This window comes from Plectrocnemia conspersa, unplaced genomic scaffold (assembly GCF_051122295.1).
Source record: "Plectrocnemia conspersa isolate PC_06_02 unplaced genomic scaffold, ASM5112229v1 ptg000012l, whole genome shotgun sequence".
Lineage (NCBI taxonomy): Eukaryota > Metazoa > Arthropoda > Insecta > Trichoptera > Polycentropodidae > Plectrocnemia > Plectrocnemia conspersa.
Window position 1 is genome coordinate 8,211,515 of NW_028277176.1, and position 19,815 is coordinate 8,231,329.

The 19,815-nt window shown below is 28.5% G+C and overlaps 1 protein-coding gene across 2 annotated transcripts in view; it reads right to left on the reverse strand.

The window, feature by feature from the left end:
• Oamb (Octopamine receptor in mushroom bodies) overlaps positions 1-19,815 on the reverse strand; it is a 190,012-nt gene that overhangs the window by 41,168 nt on the left and 129,029 nt on the right. For both annotated transcript variants that reach the window (XM_088199107.1, XM_088199108.1), the window contains exon 5: positions 8,042-8,267. In XM_088199107.1, coding sequence (XP_088055233.1) covers positions 8,042-8,267 — 226 coding nt within the window. The remainder of the gene's footprint in view (positions 1-8,041; positions 8,268-19,815) is intronic.

Here is a 19,815-nt window from a genome sequence, read left to right on the forward strand (position 1 = left end):
AAAAATATCCGTTTTCAACATATTATTATTTACATGTGCTAAGTGTTTAGTATACTTCTTAATTACGTATATATACAATTAGTTATAGTTATATTTTATTGGTGGAAAAGTTGGAAAATACTTCTAACTTTTACGTCAATTAAAATAACTTATTTAGTATATGTTGTATTTAAGTAAGAACTTATTTTTCGATAACGTGTATAGCTAGACTATATTCGGAAAATATGTTTATACATTTTCCAATATATTCTTTTATATCTACGTTGTTTTACTGACTCTAAAGCAACCCATCCGCAAATTCACAGTATTACATCGATGTAAAAGCGTGATTTATTCCCTTGTTTTTGTCCCTCAATCATAATTCATGTCTTATTTTATTATGGCGACATGCGAGCGATCCATTTTGTATTTGACAAAAATGGACCCTTTATTTAGATTCGACCGTCACGTTGCGTGTAAAAGGACTTTTATCGATAATCTTAGGGCTGGTTTATCCCTCCATTTCGGCGTCCTTCCAAACTCGTACATACACACATGTATAACCCTACACACATTGTAGTCGGGCATTAAATCTAGAACGAAGCGAAACAGAGGGCGCACAATAAGTTCTGATCAGAAAACAAAAAAAAAATAAGGTAAGGATTACCTTTACGTATAAAATGCTTACAAAAAAGGGCTGCGAAGAGAAAAACATTGATGCCTTTTTCGATTTTTTCATCTTATTGAAGCGAGAAACATTTGTGGTATGTTAAAATAATATCCAATCTTAAGAGTACTTTTTATACTTTATACGTATGTTTTATATTTATATAAAAGAATAATTTTACACTTTAGTGAATATTAAGAAAACGTAGATTAATGTAGAAGTTCTATAAATTAATGGATTTCCATATCTTTACCGGACAGGTTTGACCCATATAGGGTTTTCTTGGTGAATCCTTATCGCATTTATCCAGAACATATGTGGGGTTTCCGGTTTTAATATTTACCTTCGATACCGTTGAAGTGTAGCAAACCCTTTTTGAAAACACAATTTGAAAATTTCAATGTAAAAGGACGGCTAAAGGTGTTTTTGATATAATATTGGATTTAATAATAGTGCTTTCTGTTTTTTTTTTTAAATTGCTATAAATTACTATTTTTTTTGTAAAATATGTTATTTAAACATTAATATTAAAAAAATTCACTATCGAAACTATTGTATCTATCTGGAAAACTCAATGTAAATAGTACAGCAGATTTGTTTTATTATAAATCGACAAGAACAAGCAAAATAAGTGATACATATGAACCAGTTGATATAGGATTTGGGTTATTTAGTTTGCTATCGAAGACATATCACAGGGAAAATTTCTAAACATCCGTATGTAACAGCTGGTGATAGACCATTAATTGACATAACAAATTATCGCTTATCAACTTTCAACTTTTCTATCTAAGTCTGTGCTATAAACATGGCAAGTATCAGAGTAGTAACTTTTTAGTATTCTTCCATATAATCTCTCTTAAGTTCAATACATCTCATTCAAAGATGTTTAAGTGTCACTATCCTAGTGTTAAAGTGATCTCACTTTATATACGGGGTGAACACAACACTGTAAGACTAAAATAAGTATCCAAATTGTTTTTTTTAATTAAATTCATTAAATCCCACCTGCATGACCTTGATTATATTTTAATTATTCATCACAAAATTTATAAATAAAACTAAAAAAAAAAAAAAAAACAAATATGTGTTAATTGAGCATATTAATATAATAATCACTAATTCCCACCTTTCATATAACATAGAAAATAAAAAAAACACCAAGGTTCATACAAGATTTAAACTCGGGTATTTTAAATAGTATTTATTTATTATTTATTTTATTAATTTATTTAGCTTAATAGCTAATCTTTACATCTAACAAATTTAGTAAACATATATAAAAAATATATAAAAAATACATAACAGAAAGAAAAAATAAAAATATACAATAATAAAGACTTAATATTATAATTTATTTCTATATGTACGAAGGTGTTTTTTTATTCCATTAATGAAACCCGTTATATTTTTGCTGTTTTGGATTTCTCTTGGAAGACTATTATATAAATCAAAACCTCCGTACATAACTCCCCTAGCTGTACTCGTTTTCTTATACTTAATTATCTTTAAATTTTCTCTATTTCTAGTATTATATTTATGTACATCTTTATTTCTTATTAATTAATTATTAAAATATTCTGGTAACATATTATTTTCTAACTAATATATAAATACTAAAACATTCATACTCAATATTTCTTGAACATTCAACGATTCTAATCTATCAATCATACTTTTACAATTAGTTAATCTATTTTTATTTAAGATTACTCTCATTGCCCTATTTATTTTATTAACAAACTAAACTACTTTTCAATCGTACTGGAAAGTTTCACAATATAATTATTGTTTCTCCTATTATATCAAAAGTCAAAAAGGTGGTTTCTCTATAAAACAACAATGTTTGTTAAAACAAGATCGTTATATCTAGCAATAAAAATAAAATAAATGATTATCATAACTTCTTAAACGTTAAAGTTTGTTTATATCATAAAAGGCAACTACTTTTACAACAACCTTAATATCATGTACATATGTCATCAAATCTTTGCCAGATTTTTTTACGTTGCTACTTTCGCTATTTTCTCCATATTTAGTCACATAAGTACTTATATTAAAAAATACATATTTTTTTCATAAAAAAGCCCAATAAATATGGCTTATTTTTATACAATATATGGTAATGTACATCAAAATCTTGAATCAAGATTTAAATATAGCTTTTGTATCAAGGCTTTTTCATTATGAATATTAAATTTAAAAAAATGTTACTACCTACATGAAAATTATATTTAATAAAATGAGAGATAGAATATCGAAAATGACAATATTTTGATTGATCTAAAAGCGGAGGATAAAGGTATCGAATTTCTTTATGTTGCTATCAGGCGTTATGATGCGGTGTCCGGTTCTAAATTATTAAGTTTCGGCATCGCGTTTCTAATTTTTTCCGTGGACGCTAAAAAACGTTCGTCTGAAAGTTCATACTTGACAGCTGAAAAATGCCCCATTAAAACAAAACACGAGAGATTAATGGCGGTAACTACTTACAGATGAAAAAATTTTCATCGTTTGCTCTCGCGCGAAAATCCTCCTAATTCTTAAGTATTTTTTTTTTCTGTGTCTTGTGGACAGATATTAATAATAAAGGATGTTTGAATTACCTTTGATGTTTTTTTTTATTACGGGCAGATGTGATTTAGACATCTATGTGAGTTGCGATTTAAGAAAGAATTTATGCCATAAATCGTTAATATCTACCTAATTTCTCCAGATACAATTTTTAATGTAGGAACTAAATTCATATTTCAATAAAAAATATTAGACTTATAAAATTTTGTATTGATAATGTTTGTATATTTTAATAAAAAAAAAAACATAAAATAAAAACTTCATTGCGAGAAAGAATTTATAGAATTATTTTGAGATACATTTACAAGAGAGTACAGAACTTTACTATATTTATATCTTAATGCCATTTTTCCAGAAGCGTTAGAGCATTGTGCCCTTTTTAGAAAAAATACTATTGTATTCAGATCGGCATTTATAGAGAGTCACGATTCCGTCCCTGATTCTAGAGTGTCGTTGCTTGGATGTCACATCTCATTTAGATATTCGACTTTCATGACACATTAGGACAATCAGTCTAATCGTAATGCTCAAACTCAATAAATAAACAATTACAAAAACCGATATAAGCTACTGAAGGAATTATTAAAACCTATACATACAAATATAAAATTATATATTTATGTCCATAATTTTTCATTATTAATTTTCTTGATACTACAAGGCACGAATTAAGGCAACTAGAGTTCTTACCTATATCTCCTTATATAATATAATAATACTTTAATTTGGAAAATATTTTACATAAAATTCCATACATTGTTATACAATATATTACCTAAGAAGAATGCATTGTTTTCAGAACACAAAGCTTCACGTGTTTAATTAGTTAACATAGGGTCATCCTCAGAAATGCGAATTATTATCCAACCACGTGATAACGTACACGTATGCAAATACGGATTTCACAATCAGTGCATAAATTACAATACATATAAGGATGTATTTTCGCTTTCTTTTGTAAATTACACAAAAGTGTGTTTTTGTAGTAATATATATTTTTTCTTTCTGTGGCTAGATCCATGATTCATGCCTTTTGTGCGATGTGAATCTCATAAAATGAGCCGATAAAGCCATATTATATAAGCATATAAACTAGAAACTGTGTAATTATTTGATATATACCCTTTTGAGGGAAAAACAACACCCAGCACTCGCGTATTTGTGGGTTCAGTTGCTAATGTTTTTATATTTAATAGTATGACTTAAGTTTTTTTTAAAACGCACTAGAAAATATACTGACATAATAAACCCAAGTAGTTTAAGTGCTGTTAAAAAACTTCCTACTCCAGTTACTTTTCATATGTTAAAAATATCCAAGACTTTTACTCATCCAGTCTTCCAAGAAAATTTTGCTAATCATAAAATCTGTGTTTAATACGTGTATATCAAAACGCATTAGAATGTAAATCCCTAGTTTAATATCTCGCAGATATACGTCTCAAAATGGGCAAACTTTAGGTACTCGATTTATACCTACGCGTGTTCGTATTAATAATCTTCGAAGAGGCTGATAGTTTGTGGATTAAACTAATGGTACTATTATTTTATTTATATTCGAATTCGGTATCAAATAGAGTGATAAATTGAGTCGTGTGCGAGGGACGTATTAAGTGAATTCTAAATAGAATCATGCAACTGACATTTTATCAACAAACTACTAAATAATATATGTATATTCAAAAATATATTTTATTTACAAAAATTAGAAAATTGCAAAAACTATTTTTTTTTTATTTTGTAAGCTTATAAATTTTTTTTTTGAAGCTCATTATATTAATTAAAATATATAATAATAATTTTATTTGGCATTATACATTGTTCACACACTAATTCCACAAGTCATTATAATATTAAATTCATATATCAACATAACGCCATTGTTCTTCATAAAACAGTTTTTGATTAATTATGATAGTAGCTATACTGTTTATGATGTATGTATATATAATATAATATTAATTCCTTTATTTTTAATTTTATTTTATATAAACTATTTTTTACATTTAAATTTATTTAATACCATTGATCCATGTCAGATTTGTATAATATATTGTCAGCCTCATCACTTAAACTACTTTCCTATTTATAATTAGAGAGATTAACTCATACTGATAATCATAAAAAAACCCGGTTCGACTTTTGATTAATTGTTTTAAGCGTTAAAAAAAATGGATTTCTTTGTTATCATTGGACACAGTGGAAAACCTCTTAACGAATTAGGTCACAGGGTATGTGCCATAAATCAGAAAGGATTTAAATATCCGTCGTCTTGGGATGAGATAACCAATGGATTCGGATTTATCGTTTCTTACCTGCCTATTCGTATTAAAAAAAACTCTCGACTCTAGTCCCACCGAAAAAGGGCAAATTTCAAAATTAAACACGCAGAAAGCCTTTGGTATAGATAGTATTGGTATAGACATTTCATCTGAAAAATTCCACTCATCACTTTACCTCAGACAGTTTGTCTGAGGACCTCCTCTTAGAAATTTTCTCTGACACTTGAGCACATCAGAGTTTGAGGCATAAGATATTTAAAAGCCTTCCAACATTGACTTCAACCAAGAAAAAGCCAAATTAACTTCAGACCAAAGAAGATCGCAGAAGCTGCCGCTTCTCTCTTCGCATCTTATGGTACAGCTCAATGTCTGGAATCCAGAGCGAACCCGCTTTAAAGACGCCACAACGAATATCACGTTTTAATTGTTGCGCAACAAATTATGACTCCAAGAACAAGGAAACTGTGATAAAGTACTTTCGACTTAACAATACTCAAAGACAATTATTGTAACCTATATATTGCAAATATTGATACGAATAGAAAACGGTTTAGTGATTATTGCGCAAACAAAAATTGCGCACAGCGAAATTTTTTTGCGTGATACAACAAAACAAAAATTTTAAACATAAATGATCAATATACATATGTATATATTTTATATTTTTATTTAAGAAATCGTCAAAATATACATATATAAAAATTATGTCTGTAGATATAATAAATGTTAATATAAATGTAATTAAAAAAATCATGTTTTAAAAATATTTGTAATTTACATTGCTATGATATACTAAAGTTTTCTATAATCACCCAAATATTTACTTTAAAATATAAAAAATATAAAGTAGTTAGAATTAAAAGTAAAATATATTTGACAATCAAACAATCACCTATGTTCAAAATTTTTGCTTTGTGGAATTTTCATGTGCGCAATTTTTGTTTGCGCAATAATCCAGTCGTAAAGAAAACATTTTTTTGAGTACATCAAAATCATGCTAAATTGTTGCGATAAAATTAGACGAAGGGGCCAGATAAATAAAACAAATTGATTTTTTTGTGCCCCTTGAACAAGATAAAAACGAAGTTTTTCTAGTCGGAGCCATTTCAGTATACCAAACATTAATTAAAACCAGGACTACTTTAAAAAAGTAAAAATAATGCAATGTATTTCGTAGATTTTAAAATAATCATATATAAAAGGTAAACTAACTAATTATTTATTAAATAATATAAAAAAATCTGTCTCCGCCCCAAATCATCACATTGGCGTAAAATAAATTTTAGCGATGATTCTAATAAAATGTTTTTAAGGTTATTAATTTTTAATATAAATGTTCTAAGTATTCAAATCATAAAGAAAGAACACAGAAATACAACTTTTAATAATACTGAATTTTATCGTAGCTTATGCTATAAATAATTATTTTATTGCGTGAAAAACTAACACTACAAACATTTTTGTAAATAAAATTGAAGCAGTGCTTCTTAAATTTTTGATGTAAATTATAATAAAAAAGTGTAACAAAATGGAGCAATAAAACAAATGGTAACTAAGCGTATGTTAAATAATAAGAAATTGATTTCGCCAGCTTAACTAAATCTGTATCCGCATATTCAATATAATTTTTGAACAGGTAAACCCAAAATGCTATAAAAAACAAAAAAATAAATGGGTCAGTTCCAAATATCTCCACCAAGGAGGCACAACATCCCCGAATTGGACATTCCAGGGGATGACCACGCCATAAAACGTACAAAAGATCTACATTAGGCAATAACAAATAGTCTGGTTTCGCCCTGAATCATTGAAATTGGGCAAGGGATCATGAACTGATAGAGTAATTAGAAATCCCCTGTTCTTCAAGGATATATAAGCAAAGACACCTTTGTATTTAATCCATTTCGTTTGAGTGTTTTTTTTATAAATTGAATAAGAAATATAAATTTATATATTAAGCAGATGTTTTTACCCTTAAACATTGAGGAAATATTTTTTTTTATTTATATATATTTATAGCAAAATTCGATACTAGTAAAAATATATACAGTAGACCTCCCCAATAACACGGTAAATTATAGACATGCTATTTGGGTGCGTGCAGTTGGGTTACTACAAAATACTATTTTTGCAATACATACATACGAATCAGGCGTCCCCAATTTACCGTGTTATTGGAGGTTCTACTGTATATAATATTTTACAAGCAATTAATTATTTATTTACATTATATGAGTTAATATCGGTAAAAGCCGAGAAAATAATACATATTCGATAGTCGAAAATTACGAATAATTAAGAGCACTAGCAGTAACGTATAATGGAAATTTACTAATTTACCGTGTTATTGGGGGTTTTATAACTAGTACTCAAGTATTTTTTTTTGATCGATAGTATCGTTTATTTTTTATATAGGTTTATACCTGCACATATATTTATGAAATAAATTAATGTTACGTCACATATGCAGTATATAAAGTTTAGATACTCGGTAAGGTCGCGCGTTTTAACCACACTCTAATAAACTGACAAAAGTACTTACTTTTAGTTGTTCTAAATCCTTGGTTGATGGCCTTGGTGGTGCGCACTGCTGCTTTGTAAATCCTCCAGTAGAAGAATAGCATGACAAACATTGGGATGTAGAAAGAACCCAGGGCCGAGTAGACCACGTAGCCCGCGTCGTTGGTCAATTCACAGGTCCAAGGGCATGGCGGATTCGGTGCCGGCATGGTCTGGTTCTTTAGCTTGTACATCACGGATTCGGATGCCTGAAAAACAAACAAAATGTGACAAGTGAGATAACGAGCGCAAAAGCCATAAAGCCGAAACGAAGCACCTGCGACCGAGAAACAACTTTGGCTATAAAGCTGCGCACATTAGACGCGAACGTCAATTTGCTAGACACGTCAATATTATTTGTTTACTATGTAGACACATCCATGACAGCAAGTAATGCTTCTTATACTGATATAATTTTTATATTCAGAATATAATACACGAAGAAATTAATATGTATTTAAGGTAGGGATTTCTATACTGGTGCTCCGATTACTTCGACTAATATTCCGATAACGAAATATTGGAATATTACAATACCAAAAAGAGAGTAAGAATTAATTTTAAATTATAATATTTAATATTAGTGTTAAATAAATCTGCACTAAAATAATAATAATAATAATTTTAGTATTTAGCACCATGAATTTACAAATTAAATAATTTTGTGGTAAACATTGACAAAATATAAAATATTAATAATAAGCTGTCCAAACCATAATTATAATAAGGAAAACATTGAAAAAAGAATTGAAACATTCACCCAAATTTTCAATAAAAACTTTACCTTGCCACAAAATCTATACATTTAAAGACAAAATAAATATGTACACAAGAGCATAAATGGACCGTATGGCTTAATTAGCCATAATGTCCATGTACTATTTATCAAAGCCGCTTGTATCAAGCACATAGAAATGGTTTGTAAGGTCTTGGTTTTTATCAGCACTATTCTACTTCATGTACTCTCCTGCATTAGAGACTGCCGCCCGACACTGGCACCTATATACTAAACAAATTTAAAGATTGCTTCACTAGCTGACACACTAACCGGTATTAGCAATATCCTTAAATATACGTATAATAGTCTAAACACGCAGATGTCATATTATTAAAAAAAAAAACTAATACAGTGGTACACGTATAATTATGCAATTTTAGGTAATCCTTATTTATTATTCAATTGTAAATTTATTCATTCAATATATTCTTAGAAAATTACGGCACGTTGAATCGTATATTTTATTATATGTATATTCTATGTGAATGTATCGATGTTGGAAAGTCCTAATCCGGAGCTTTCTGCTCGCCAGCTTAGGATTAACGGCTTCGTTAGGATTGTCAAGTGGCCGTTAACAGAGATAAGATAGGTACATACGTATTTAACACCCCGTGAGATATCATCCTGTTAGCTCGTACGCTTCACAAGAATCAGTTAAAACAAGGGGTTAAATGTGACAGCATGCAATATGCACAGTTGGTTGAATTTAATATTTAATAAAAACACAGTACTATATTCAAATTTTAAAATTTTATTATCATAATCTTAATAATACGAGACAAATTTAGATACAGCTTCCATGTTGTTGTTTCATATAAAATATTAATTTATTAAGATAACAAAAGTTTTCAGTATAATAATAATTGGCGTTTCGAACGGATGCTCGGCGACAAATTATTATAAAGTCTTAATGAATTTTGTTTTCAAATGAAACTTCACTATTGTGCATAAAATTATCTATTCTCTTAAAGTTTCCGTTGCTCGGTAACGAACTTTTGGCGAAATGTCTCAGTGAATAAAATAATTCGTTTTTATTTTATATCTGGGATTTTCTTCGTCGCCGGTAATATAAACTTACACTGTTTGGTTTTAATCGAATTCGGCAAGGTTAAATGCTTTTTTGGACATTCGACATTTCGACAAGGGGGAAAACTTTCGATAGATAGGAGCGGTCTTAATTTTCCAATCTCTTCGCACTCGATTTTTTCGAATGGCAAATCTCAAGACTAATCAAAAGTTTATTTTTGATCTATAAGAATATTTTTTTTTATTATTATATCAACACAGTTAAATTAACATTATATGCAGTGTTAAATTAAACTATAAATCATTGTCTATAAGTATCAATCTATTATATTTGTGTATCTGACAATTTGACAGGATAATAAAATAATAATCTTTTTTTATATTTTTAATTAATAGTATTTTATAGTCTGATTTATTATTTCTTACATCAAAATATGATTCACTTCACAACATTTATTTTTATACCTCGAATTGTTGACCTCATGAGTTATATGAATAAGCCCTGAGACGTTGTATAAAAACATCATATATGTCAATAATTCAGCTAAATTCTAAATATAGTAGTTTTTTACAGTAAAAGGACCGGACTCCAGCCATCGTGTAACGATAATACGACTTGTATTCAATTTGAAGATTTAGATTTATTTGTGCAAAAATGAACGGGAGGTCGTACGTGATAAGAATCGTCAAATATATATTTTTCGATAAAACGAGTCGGGAATTTTTCACAGTTGTCACTGCGGTCAACCGGGAATAATGAATAGTCCCGTTGAAGAGTAATACAAAAAGGGTAGATAGAAAGGTATGTTGGTTCGTGGGATATAATCTAAAAGTACGCAATTTCGCATTGACGTGAGGTCACATTGAAAGGGCTCTCAAATATTTGGTTACAGATTTGCGGAGGTAAATCGAGAGCGGGGGCACGGATGAGGTGAGCTGATGAGTTAACTGAACCATGACTCGTCAGTAGTGACAATGCGGGCCTAGAAGATTTCGGTGATCAAATTATGACAAAGGACGTTGGGAAGCGTCTGGTTTAATTGTACAAAGCGCCGCTCCAGAAACGGGCTCAGAACGGATCGCGAACAATTCAATTTTGCAATAATTTTCGGGGGCATTGTAAGAATTACAATGTGCAAGGGTATCTCTTTGTACGAAATATTTAAAAATAGATATCGTTTAATAAAAGTGAACATATTTATAATGTTGGTAAAAAATGAGAACATACAAGAATGAAAGCTTTTTCATTCTCAGAAAAATGTTATAAAAATTCTCATTGCAAAAAAAGCGAGTTTCATAGATAATCACAAATTCTTTTTGCATTTAAAAATATCACAAATTATAGAAGTATTATTTTAGCTTTTTCAGAGTAATTTATTTATTTTTTGTACTATTAAAAATTAACCTAATCGTTGGGTATTTTTTTCAACGAAAATAAAAGTGGTTTTATAGATGAATATATTCATGTGAATTCAGTCCTCTGAAAATAATTTGTGCTTCCGATTATTTTTTGATATTATTTTAAACGAAAGCTTAAGTAATAATCAAGATTTTTAAATAAGTAAAAATAGCAAATAATTTAAGGACTAAGAATCTGTGATTAAAATTTGTTTCTAACATAAAAGCTGTTCAAAGGACTACGCTAATCTGACTTTTAAGTATTTCAAGCGTTGATATTGTACATTTTTTTATGCATTGTATGTATATACTGAACTATATATGTATTGCGAATAATAAATGATTCAATGTAATGAATTTATAATTTAAATTAAAGAGATTTTCAATTAAAATGTTTTCTCTAGTTAGTATTCGATTCGTGTTGTAAAACCAACGACAAATTTACGTCTTTATTACCCTCATCAATTAGGCGTTAAATTGGATTACAACAACATTAACAGTAGTTTAAAATATATGGCAATATAATTTTACGGTAGTTTGTAGATAATAAAATTACTTGTAATTTAATCCCGTGGGTGTTTATGGGGTGATTTAGTGACCCCACACTTTTTGTGTCGTTACACGCTGCTAGCTTGCGTGTCATAAGGTGATTACATTTCGAACCGTGGAAACAGAAAAGGATAGGATAGAAAGAAGAAAAAAACAGAATTTGGAGTTGAAGTTTCATTTTCAACGTGAATAACCGTTGCTCAGGGATTTTATTTATATTACATATCACATAGTACTATTTTGTGCGTAATGTAATAGTGGATAGATATAGTGCTTTTCGTGTGTTTCAACTTTGGTCGTGTTGCTTTCGAGGCGGTGCTAAATAAATTGGCTTAGAAAATAGGACCAATATTGTATGTGGTAACAAACTTTGTTATTTTATAAAAAAAATCCGTATAATATGAGGATTTCCAGATTTTTCTCTCTTGTCACCCTACGCAAAGGATAAATAATGTTAAATTATTAATAGCAAGTTTGTATATTTTAATGCTATGCTTTTCATAAAATAAACTGTTAAAGCAAATATTTGTTTTCAATAATGACTTAATTATTAAAATTAACAATCCAGAATGCACGTTTGCGAATAAAATAATATTTATTTCAATAAGAGGTTTAAAGGTGTTTGTATTTATTATCCAATTATTGTATTATTCAATAATTTATAATATTAAGTCTCTCATTAAAGCTATTCGATAAACTAGCACTTAAAAATAATCAGATATAATACTAAAAGCTGAAATTAAATGTTAATAGACATTTCGCAGAACAAATAAGTACTAATTAGTTAGTTATGTATATATTTTATCAATGATTTTATCTTTGGCTTAATGTATTTATTGAGATAATTTAATTTTATATTAATGAAATACCTCTATTACATCACATCAAAGCACCCTATCTGATATCATAGATAATATATTACATGTGTAATATTGTTTATTTATTTGATAAAGAATATTCAAATTAAAATATGATAAAAAAGATATAGTAGAATTTATTATATTTTACATTAAAATAATAAGATTAACAGCCAATGTAATATTTTTATTTATGTGCTATATATTTTAGAGATACACATATGAAACTCCTGATTTTTTTTGTCATTGAATTAAAACGATTTCTTTAAAAATTGAATCATTATTGAAAATGTAGTTTAAATTATAATTGCGCGATTGCCTAATTAATTCAATGTTGAATAATAATTTCACACACAAAGTTTATTCAGCAAACTAGTACATAATGATTCGTATCTGATGTGTAGATAGAGAAACATACAATATTATTATATATAATACAATAGTACCCTTTTATACGTATGTGTAATACACACGAAGCCACTAAAGGGTTGATTGCGTGTACGTCACATACCGAAAGCGACATTTATTAAAAAAGAGCACAATAAAAGTGAGTAGGATTTTCGCCGTGCACGAAGGGTTTTGCGATAAAAAATGTGTGTTTACGTGGTAACATTAAACGTTGGCATCGCATCACGAAATTATCACGCTCGGTTCCAGCAGCTGAATAAATTTTCAGCTGATAACAACCGCACATACAGTTTTCCCATTTATTGGCGAAAATAAATCGCAAGCTCTGCAAGAGCCACCCACTCTTTATTATAATATAGATAAAGTAAAATGAAATATCGACAAGATTAACGTATGAGTATACTGTAAAGTGAATGTATTATAAAATTTTAGTACAATGATTTAGGAGAATATATAAATACATAAAGAGTCTATACCAATAAATACGTATAAGCTTTATATATACTGATTTTTGACATATAGTTATATATTTGTGTTTTGGTTACACTGCATTGTCAACTAACAACGCCATTCTTTTCGGGCACAATAATATGAATAATACTGACACACTGTATCGTATTTTTAGCCATTAAAAAGGAAGTTTTTCATTTATTTAAATCGCAATATAGATGGTACGAGTGGCAGCCGGACAAAAGAGCGTGCGTCAAATGAGCGCCGTCATATAAGCGCTGCATTATAAGCGCTGCGTCATAAGAGCGTTGACCAAAGTAGCGCTGCAATAAAACAGCGTGCGTCAAATGCGCAGAGTCATATGAGCGCTTTAAAAAAGAGCGCACGTCATAAGAGCGCAAAAATACTTGGAGAATATCAAGTAATGAATATTTTAGGAATTAGGTATATAAAATATAAGTAAATTGTGAGAAATTTACAAAGAATTAAAATTCACAAGATATAGGCGGTAAAATTAGTATTTTATGTGCCAGAGCGTAATGACGATTAAAATGATTAGTCAATGTAAACATTATTATTTATTAATTATTACGTACATTCGAAAGTATGGCTTCCCATCCCCATACGAACGATATACATATATTTTGTACTAAAATGAAACGCTGATTTTAAATTTATCATTAGATTTGTTCGGTAGTGTTTCATTAAATTGACAAATATATATCTACTCTACCTGCAATGAATGCATAAAGTTTAGGGCAGGTATAGACCTTTTTTTTGCTATTTAACGCCATACCTTTTTTGCTATTTGACGATAAACAGTTGGTTGGTTTTTGGGTATATATTATATTTTATATGACTACACTCTATCTCGAATAACAACTAAGTACGAATATTATATAATATATTTCAGTTAATTAAACGATTATTGTTTTATATATTAAACTGTAAGAACATTAATCTATCATTAATCATACACATATGACATATGTTGTATATCGAAAATTTAGGTTAATTTAGTATTTTAATGAATTACTGTGTTTAGTATACATACATACTATAGAGGCAATTCAATCGGTCAAAATGGGCGATGGTCTTTTGGGCGATACAATAAAAATGCATTACAAATAAATGTGATGCAAATCATGATCTTATAATTAATTAAATAATTAACATAATTTAATACATATTAAAATATATATATATATATATATATATATATATATATATATATATATATATATATATATATATATATATATATATATACATATACGTACATACGAAAATATAAGTAATATTTTTTAGAAAAGAATTGAAAGATGAAAACATTATTCGGTCTAAACAAAATATAATATACATACATAAGATATATGTAAATATTTACTTATCATTTGTGCATTTTTGATCATAAAATATCACTTAAACAGTATGATTTTTTTATTCAAGAATTTAAGAGAGTTACCCGATATCATAAAACACTTAGGGTTAAGTCGGTAATTTTATTATAAATACCTACCTGATAAATGTTTATAGTGGGCCCTTACGCGAATTTTTTTTATGTTTTGAGCCTTGGAAACTGCTGTGAGAACAAACTTTTGGAATTTCCAAAAATCGGATATTTTACAGTTATCTATTTTAAATTAGATAGGATAGTTATATATAAATATAATAATACAGAACTAGCGCTGATAAGTGCTTATCGTGGAGTATGCCCTTTACGGGATTTTTTTATATTTTGCGACTTATAAATTACTGTGAGAACAATCTTTTGGAATTTCCAAAAATCGCACATTTTACCGTTATCTATTTTAAACTAGATAAGGTAGTTATGTATAAATATAATAACCAAGAAATAGCGCTGATAAATGTTTATCGTGGATTTGGCCCTTATCGCGAAATTGTTTTATGTTTTGAGCCTTGGAAATTAGTGTGAGAATAAGCTTTAGTAATTCACAAAAATTGCATTTTACAGTTATCTATTTAAAGCTAAATAGGCTAGTTATATAAAAATATAATATAATACAACTATCTATAAGGATTAATCTTCTTTATAGATAACAATTTAATCTATAATAGTTTCTAAATGTGCGTGCCGACAAGTAGGTTTTGAAGCTTAACAAATATGTAACATAAGGGAAAAAAATATGATATCGATAGCCAGGTAAAAAGGCAAGGACCCGGACAAAGTATTAGAATATTAGACAGATTACTATTTTTTTCTAACTGTTCTATTTGTATAAATACTACCCGTTTTGAAATGGACAAAGCACGAAATTCACAAAAAATACTTTTATCGTAATCGCGAAAAATTAAAGTCTCTAGGAATAACACATTAAAACTAAATATCAAACTAAAAAAGTATTTAAAAAAATCATACTGATTCACCAATTACTACTTTAGTTTTAATATCGTAAAAATAATTTTAAGCAATTGCGTATCGTCCGTGTCATTCACCAATGTCATGCATTGTTATGCACCTGGACAGCGGTGATTTTTTTTTGTAAAGTGTTACAATTAGGTATTTAAAAAAATTAGGTAACTTCCTTTTTGATAATTATATAATATGATTAAAATGAATTTAGCAAAATTAATGTTTTATCCCTTTGCAATCACATTTATTTTCAGATTATTTTTTTTATCTTACACTTAGCTCTTAAAATTTATATTGTGCTTGTTGTCGACTTTCACGATAAAATGTAGTTGTCTAAAATAAATGAAAAAAAAGGTCGGACGACCTTTGTATACCTGCCAAGTCGAGTTGATAATTATTTGTCAATTTAATGAAATATTACAGAACAAATGTAATGATAAATTCAAAATCAGCGTTTCATTTTAGTAAAAATATATGTATATCGTACGTATGGGGATGGGAAGCCATACTTTCGAATGTATGTAATAATTAATAAATAATAATGTTTTCATTGACTAATCATTTAAATCGTCATTACGCTCTGGCACATAAAACACTAATTTTACCACTTATATCTCGTGAATTTTTATTTTTTTAAATTTCTCACAATTTACATATATTTTGTATACCTAGTTCCTAAAATATTCATTACTTGATATTTTCCAAGTATTTTTGCGCTCTTATGACGTGCTCTCTTTTGTCAAACGCTCATATGGCTGTCTGCGCATTTGACACACGCTATTTTGTTACAGCGCTACTTTGGTAAACGCTCTTATGACGCAGCGCTTATAAGGCAGCGCTCTTTTGACGCACGCCTATTTGTCCGCGCTCATTAGTGACGTTGCCGGTACGAGTGTATGCAAGCAACGATAAAAGCAGATGGTAAGGGTACAAGTGGCTTAAATATTTATTTTAAAAGCTCATCTACTATTAATCTGCTAAAAAAAGAGGTTTTCTAGCTAATTTAATCACTTATGCAAAGTTATTAATTGCGAAGAGAGACATTCGATTAGAACAATCGTTGAAATGCGTTGAAAATTCAGACATTATAACCTAATTTTTTAATAATACTATATAGTTTTAATTAGTTTTAAAAATATCACTTTTTTATTATTAAAATACAGCATATAGACTATATATGAGTTGATTGTATTGAACTCGTTTTTCAATAGAAATGTATCTATTCCTGTGCGCAAATCCGGTTTGAAAAAGTATTGTTTCATATCTGAAATAAAGCTTTGTTATGTCATTTTCTGCAAATTTTCCCGTTTCAATTACTGTGCAGTATATAGATTTAAAACATGTTATAAATTAAATTATAAGCATTTGAGTCACATAAAGGCGGAACATAATTATTTGTCATAAAAAACTACGTAATAAGATAAGTGAAAATTAAATTATATCCTTTTATAAGTCTTTGGAAAAATAAAATAAATATTTTGAGATATGTAAAACTAAAATAAAACAGAATCAATTATATTTACGAAACATAGATAAACTTTGTCACCGCCTCTTCAAAGTAAAAAGGGCAATATTATATACCTGAGTTTATACTGGACGCCAAGATAAAATTTTATAAGTACGTTGCTTTCAATGATTTGTCGCCATTGCGGCCCTTAGACCGACATTTAATAAAAAAAAGCTTACAAAAAGCGTTAAAAAAATATATACTTAATAAAAATTTAATCAGGCATCTCTTAAAATATGTTAGGTTATTTATTTTTAAATTGCAAGTCACCCAAAATAAATCAATAAAAATAAAATGTTACACACTTTTTTATTTATGCTTTAATAAATCTTTCCTTGTAGCCAGACAGGCATTAGCTCAATGCCTTACTGTATCTACTAAGTATAAGTCAATCAGACATAATGAATATGGGAATAGATGATATATAAATTATAAATTAGGTGCTATACAAATTATAATTAATAGATGTCACTGCAGCTGGGACCATTTTTTTTTTTATTAATATCGCATTTTTATAAATAGAAATTCGAGTGCCACTGCCGGGGCACGAACCCGCAACTTCAGGGTTACTAGTCTGAGACGTTACGGACTACGCTATTCCGTATTATTTTTAAAATATACATAAAAAGCATTAAATACCAACAATCAAAGGACATCGTGTTATTTTATTGTTAATACGCGAAATATTCCGCATATTTACAATAACATACTAATCTCGAGTATCGGAGACTACGATAAAAACAACTTTAAATTGGAATTTAAGCACAAAATACCAAAGCATACATTGCTTTGAAATCTGAAGACCACATACCAATGGTTTGTGGCTTTAGGCAAATGTACTTCAATATTTTTTCCACTTCAATTGTAAAAGGTTTTACTTAGTTTTTTCACCTTAATTTTTTTAAGCACAAATGTTATTCTATATTTTTATTAAATTTTATTAAATAAAAAATTTTAAACATGAAAATGGTTATAAATTTAAAACGTGTGTTAGTAAAATTAATTATTTTATAAAAAAATAATGGTAAAATATTTTATAAAGCTTTCGACAAATTTTGTCTTGGGTTATTAGTGTGAATTGTCGGATCTTGCTTGTTAAGATGATCTTACGTAAATATTTATTTTAGCGATCGTAGATAATTATTTCACCCTTTCGAGTGCTCCTCAAGGATCTTTGCTCATCTCGTTATTTATTAATGACATAAATACGACAATTACATATTGTATGCTAATGATTTAAACTGTTTAGATACATGCAAACCCTCACCCTCTCTCTCTCTACAGAGTTATTTAGATTATTTGTGGAGATGGGATTCCGTGAAACGTTTACCTTTTAGTGTCGGAGATTTCCATATTGTAATATTTCCCAGAACAAATTCACCATTAGAATATTTATACGATCGCAACAGGAGCGTTTTTACTAAAGAAACTTCGACTAAAGAACTTTTGCGAGCAAGTGGATATTCTATATACAAGTAAACAACTTTCAAGATACTCGTCTTTGTTATATAAGGAACGAGCTTCACTTTGTCGATTTGTCTGTTATTCGTGTCCTCAATGCAACTTTACTTAGCATTATTCTTGAATCAAGATCTATAACTTGGAATCAAGTATTTTATTAAAGTCGAAAAAGTTCAGATAGTATCTTTACATGCGGATATTATGTTATAATCCGTTTTTTTATCTCAGCGCCTTTCTTTTAAAAGCGTCACAGAAAGTTGTATGAAGCTAAGCATTTTTGTAAGCTACTGAAGTATGTTGTTAAAAATTCAACTATTTTCGAAAAATTTCAGTTTTGGGGTTTAGAACATCTTCAATAATCTATGCTAACTGACTCGCCTATGTAACCAGTACTTTTCATTTTATTTTTAAAATTCTTTAAGCGACGTCAAATATTAGGAAATCTTAAGATTAAAAATAAATTTAGTGAATATGTCCAAATTAGATTTGGTGTACGACAATGGTGCATCTTAGCATCTTTGTAATATATCATGTACTTCGAATTATTATTTCAAGAAGCTCTAGATGAGAGATAAAGTAATAAATATTTAATAAATTTGTGGATGATACATTAATTTTTACAGATAATACCAGTGAACTTCAAATACCGGTAAAGAGGTAAACGAGGCAAGTAACAATCATGATCTGAAGATAAACTTTTATAAATTATTATACAACAAGCATATAAATCTATCACCATATAGGTTTAAGTATAGATTTTAATGTTTGCATGTATTGAAAATATAATATTACGACTTCGTCTTATATTTATCAATTTGTATAGCGTAGTTAAGTATGTGTGTATGTAATATATAATAGAGGAAAAAAAAGAGAGGTATAAAAATATTTGCCAAAAATACGCAATTCACCTTATTGCACACATCACGTTCTCTTATAAAAATAACAAGAA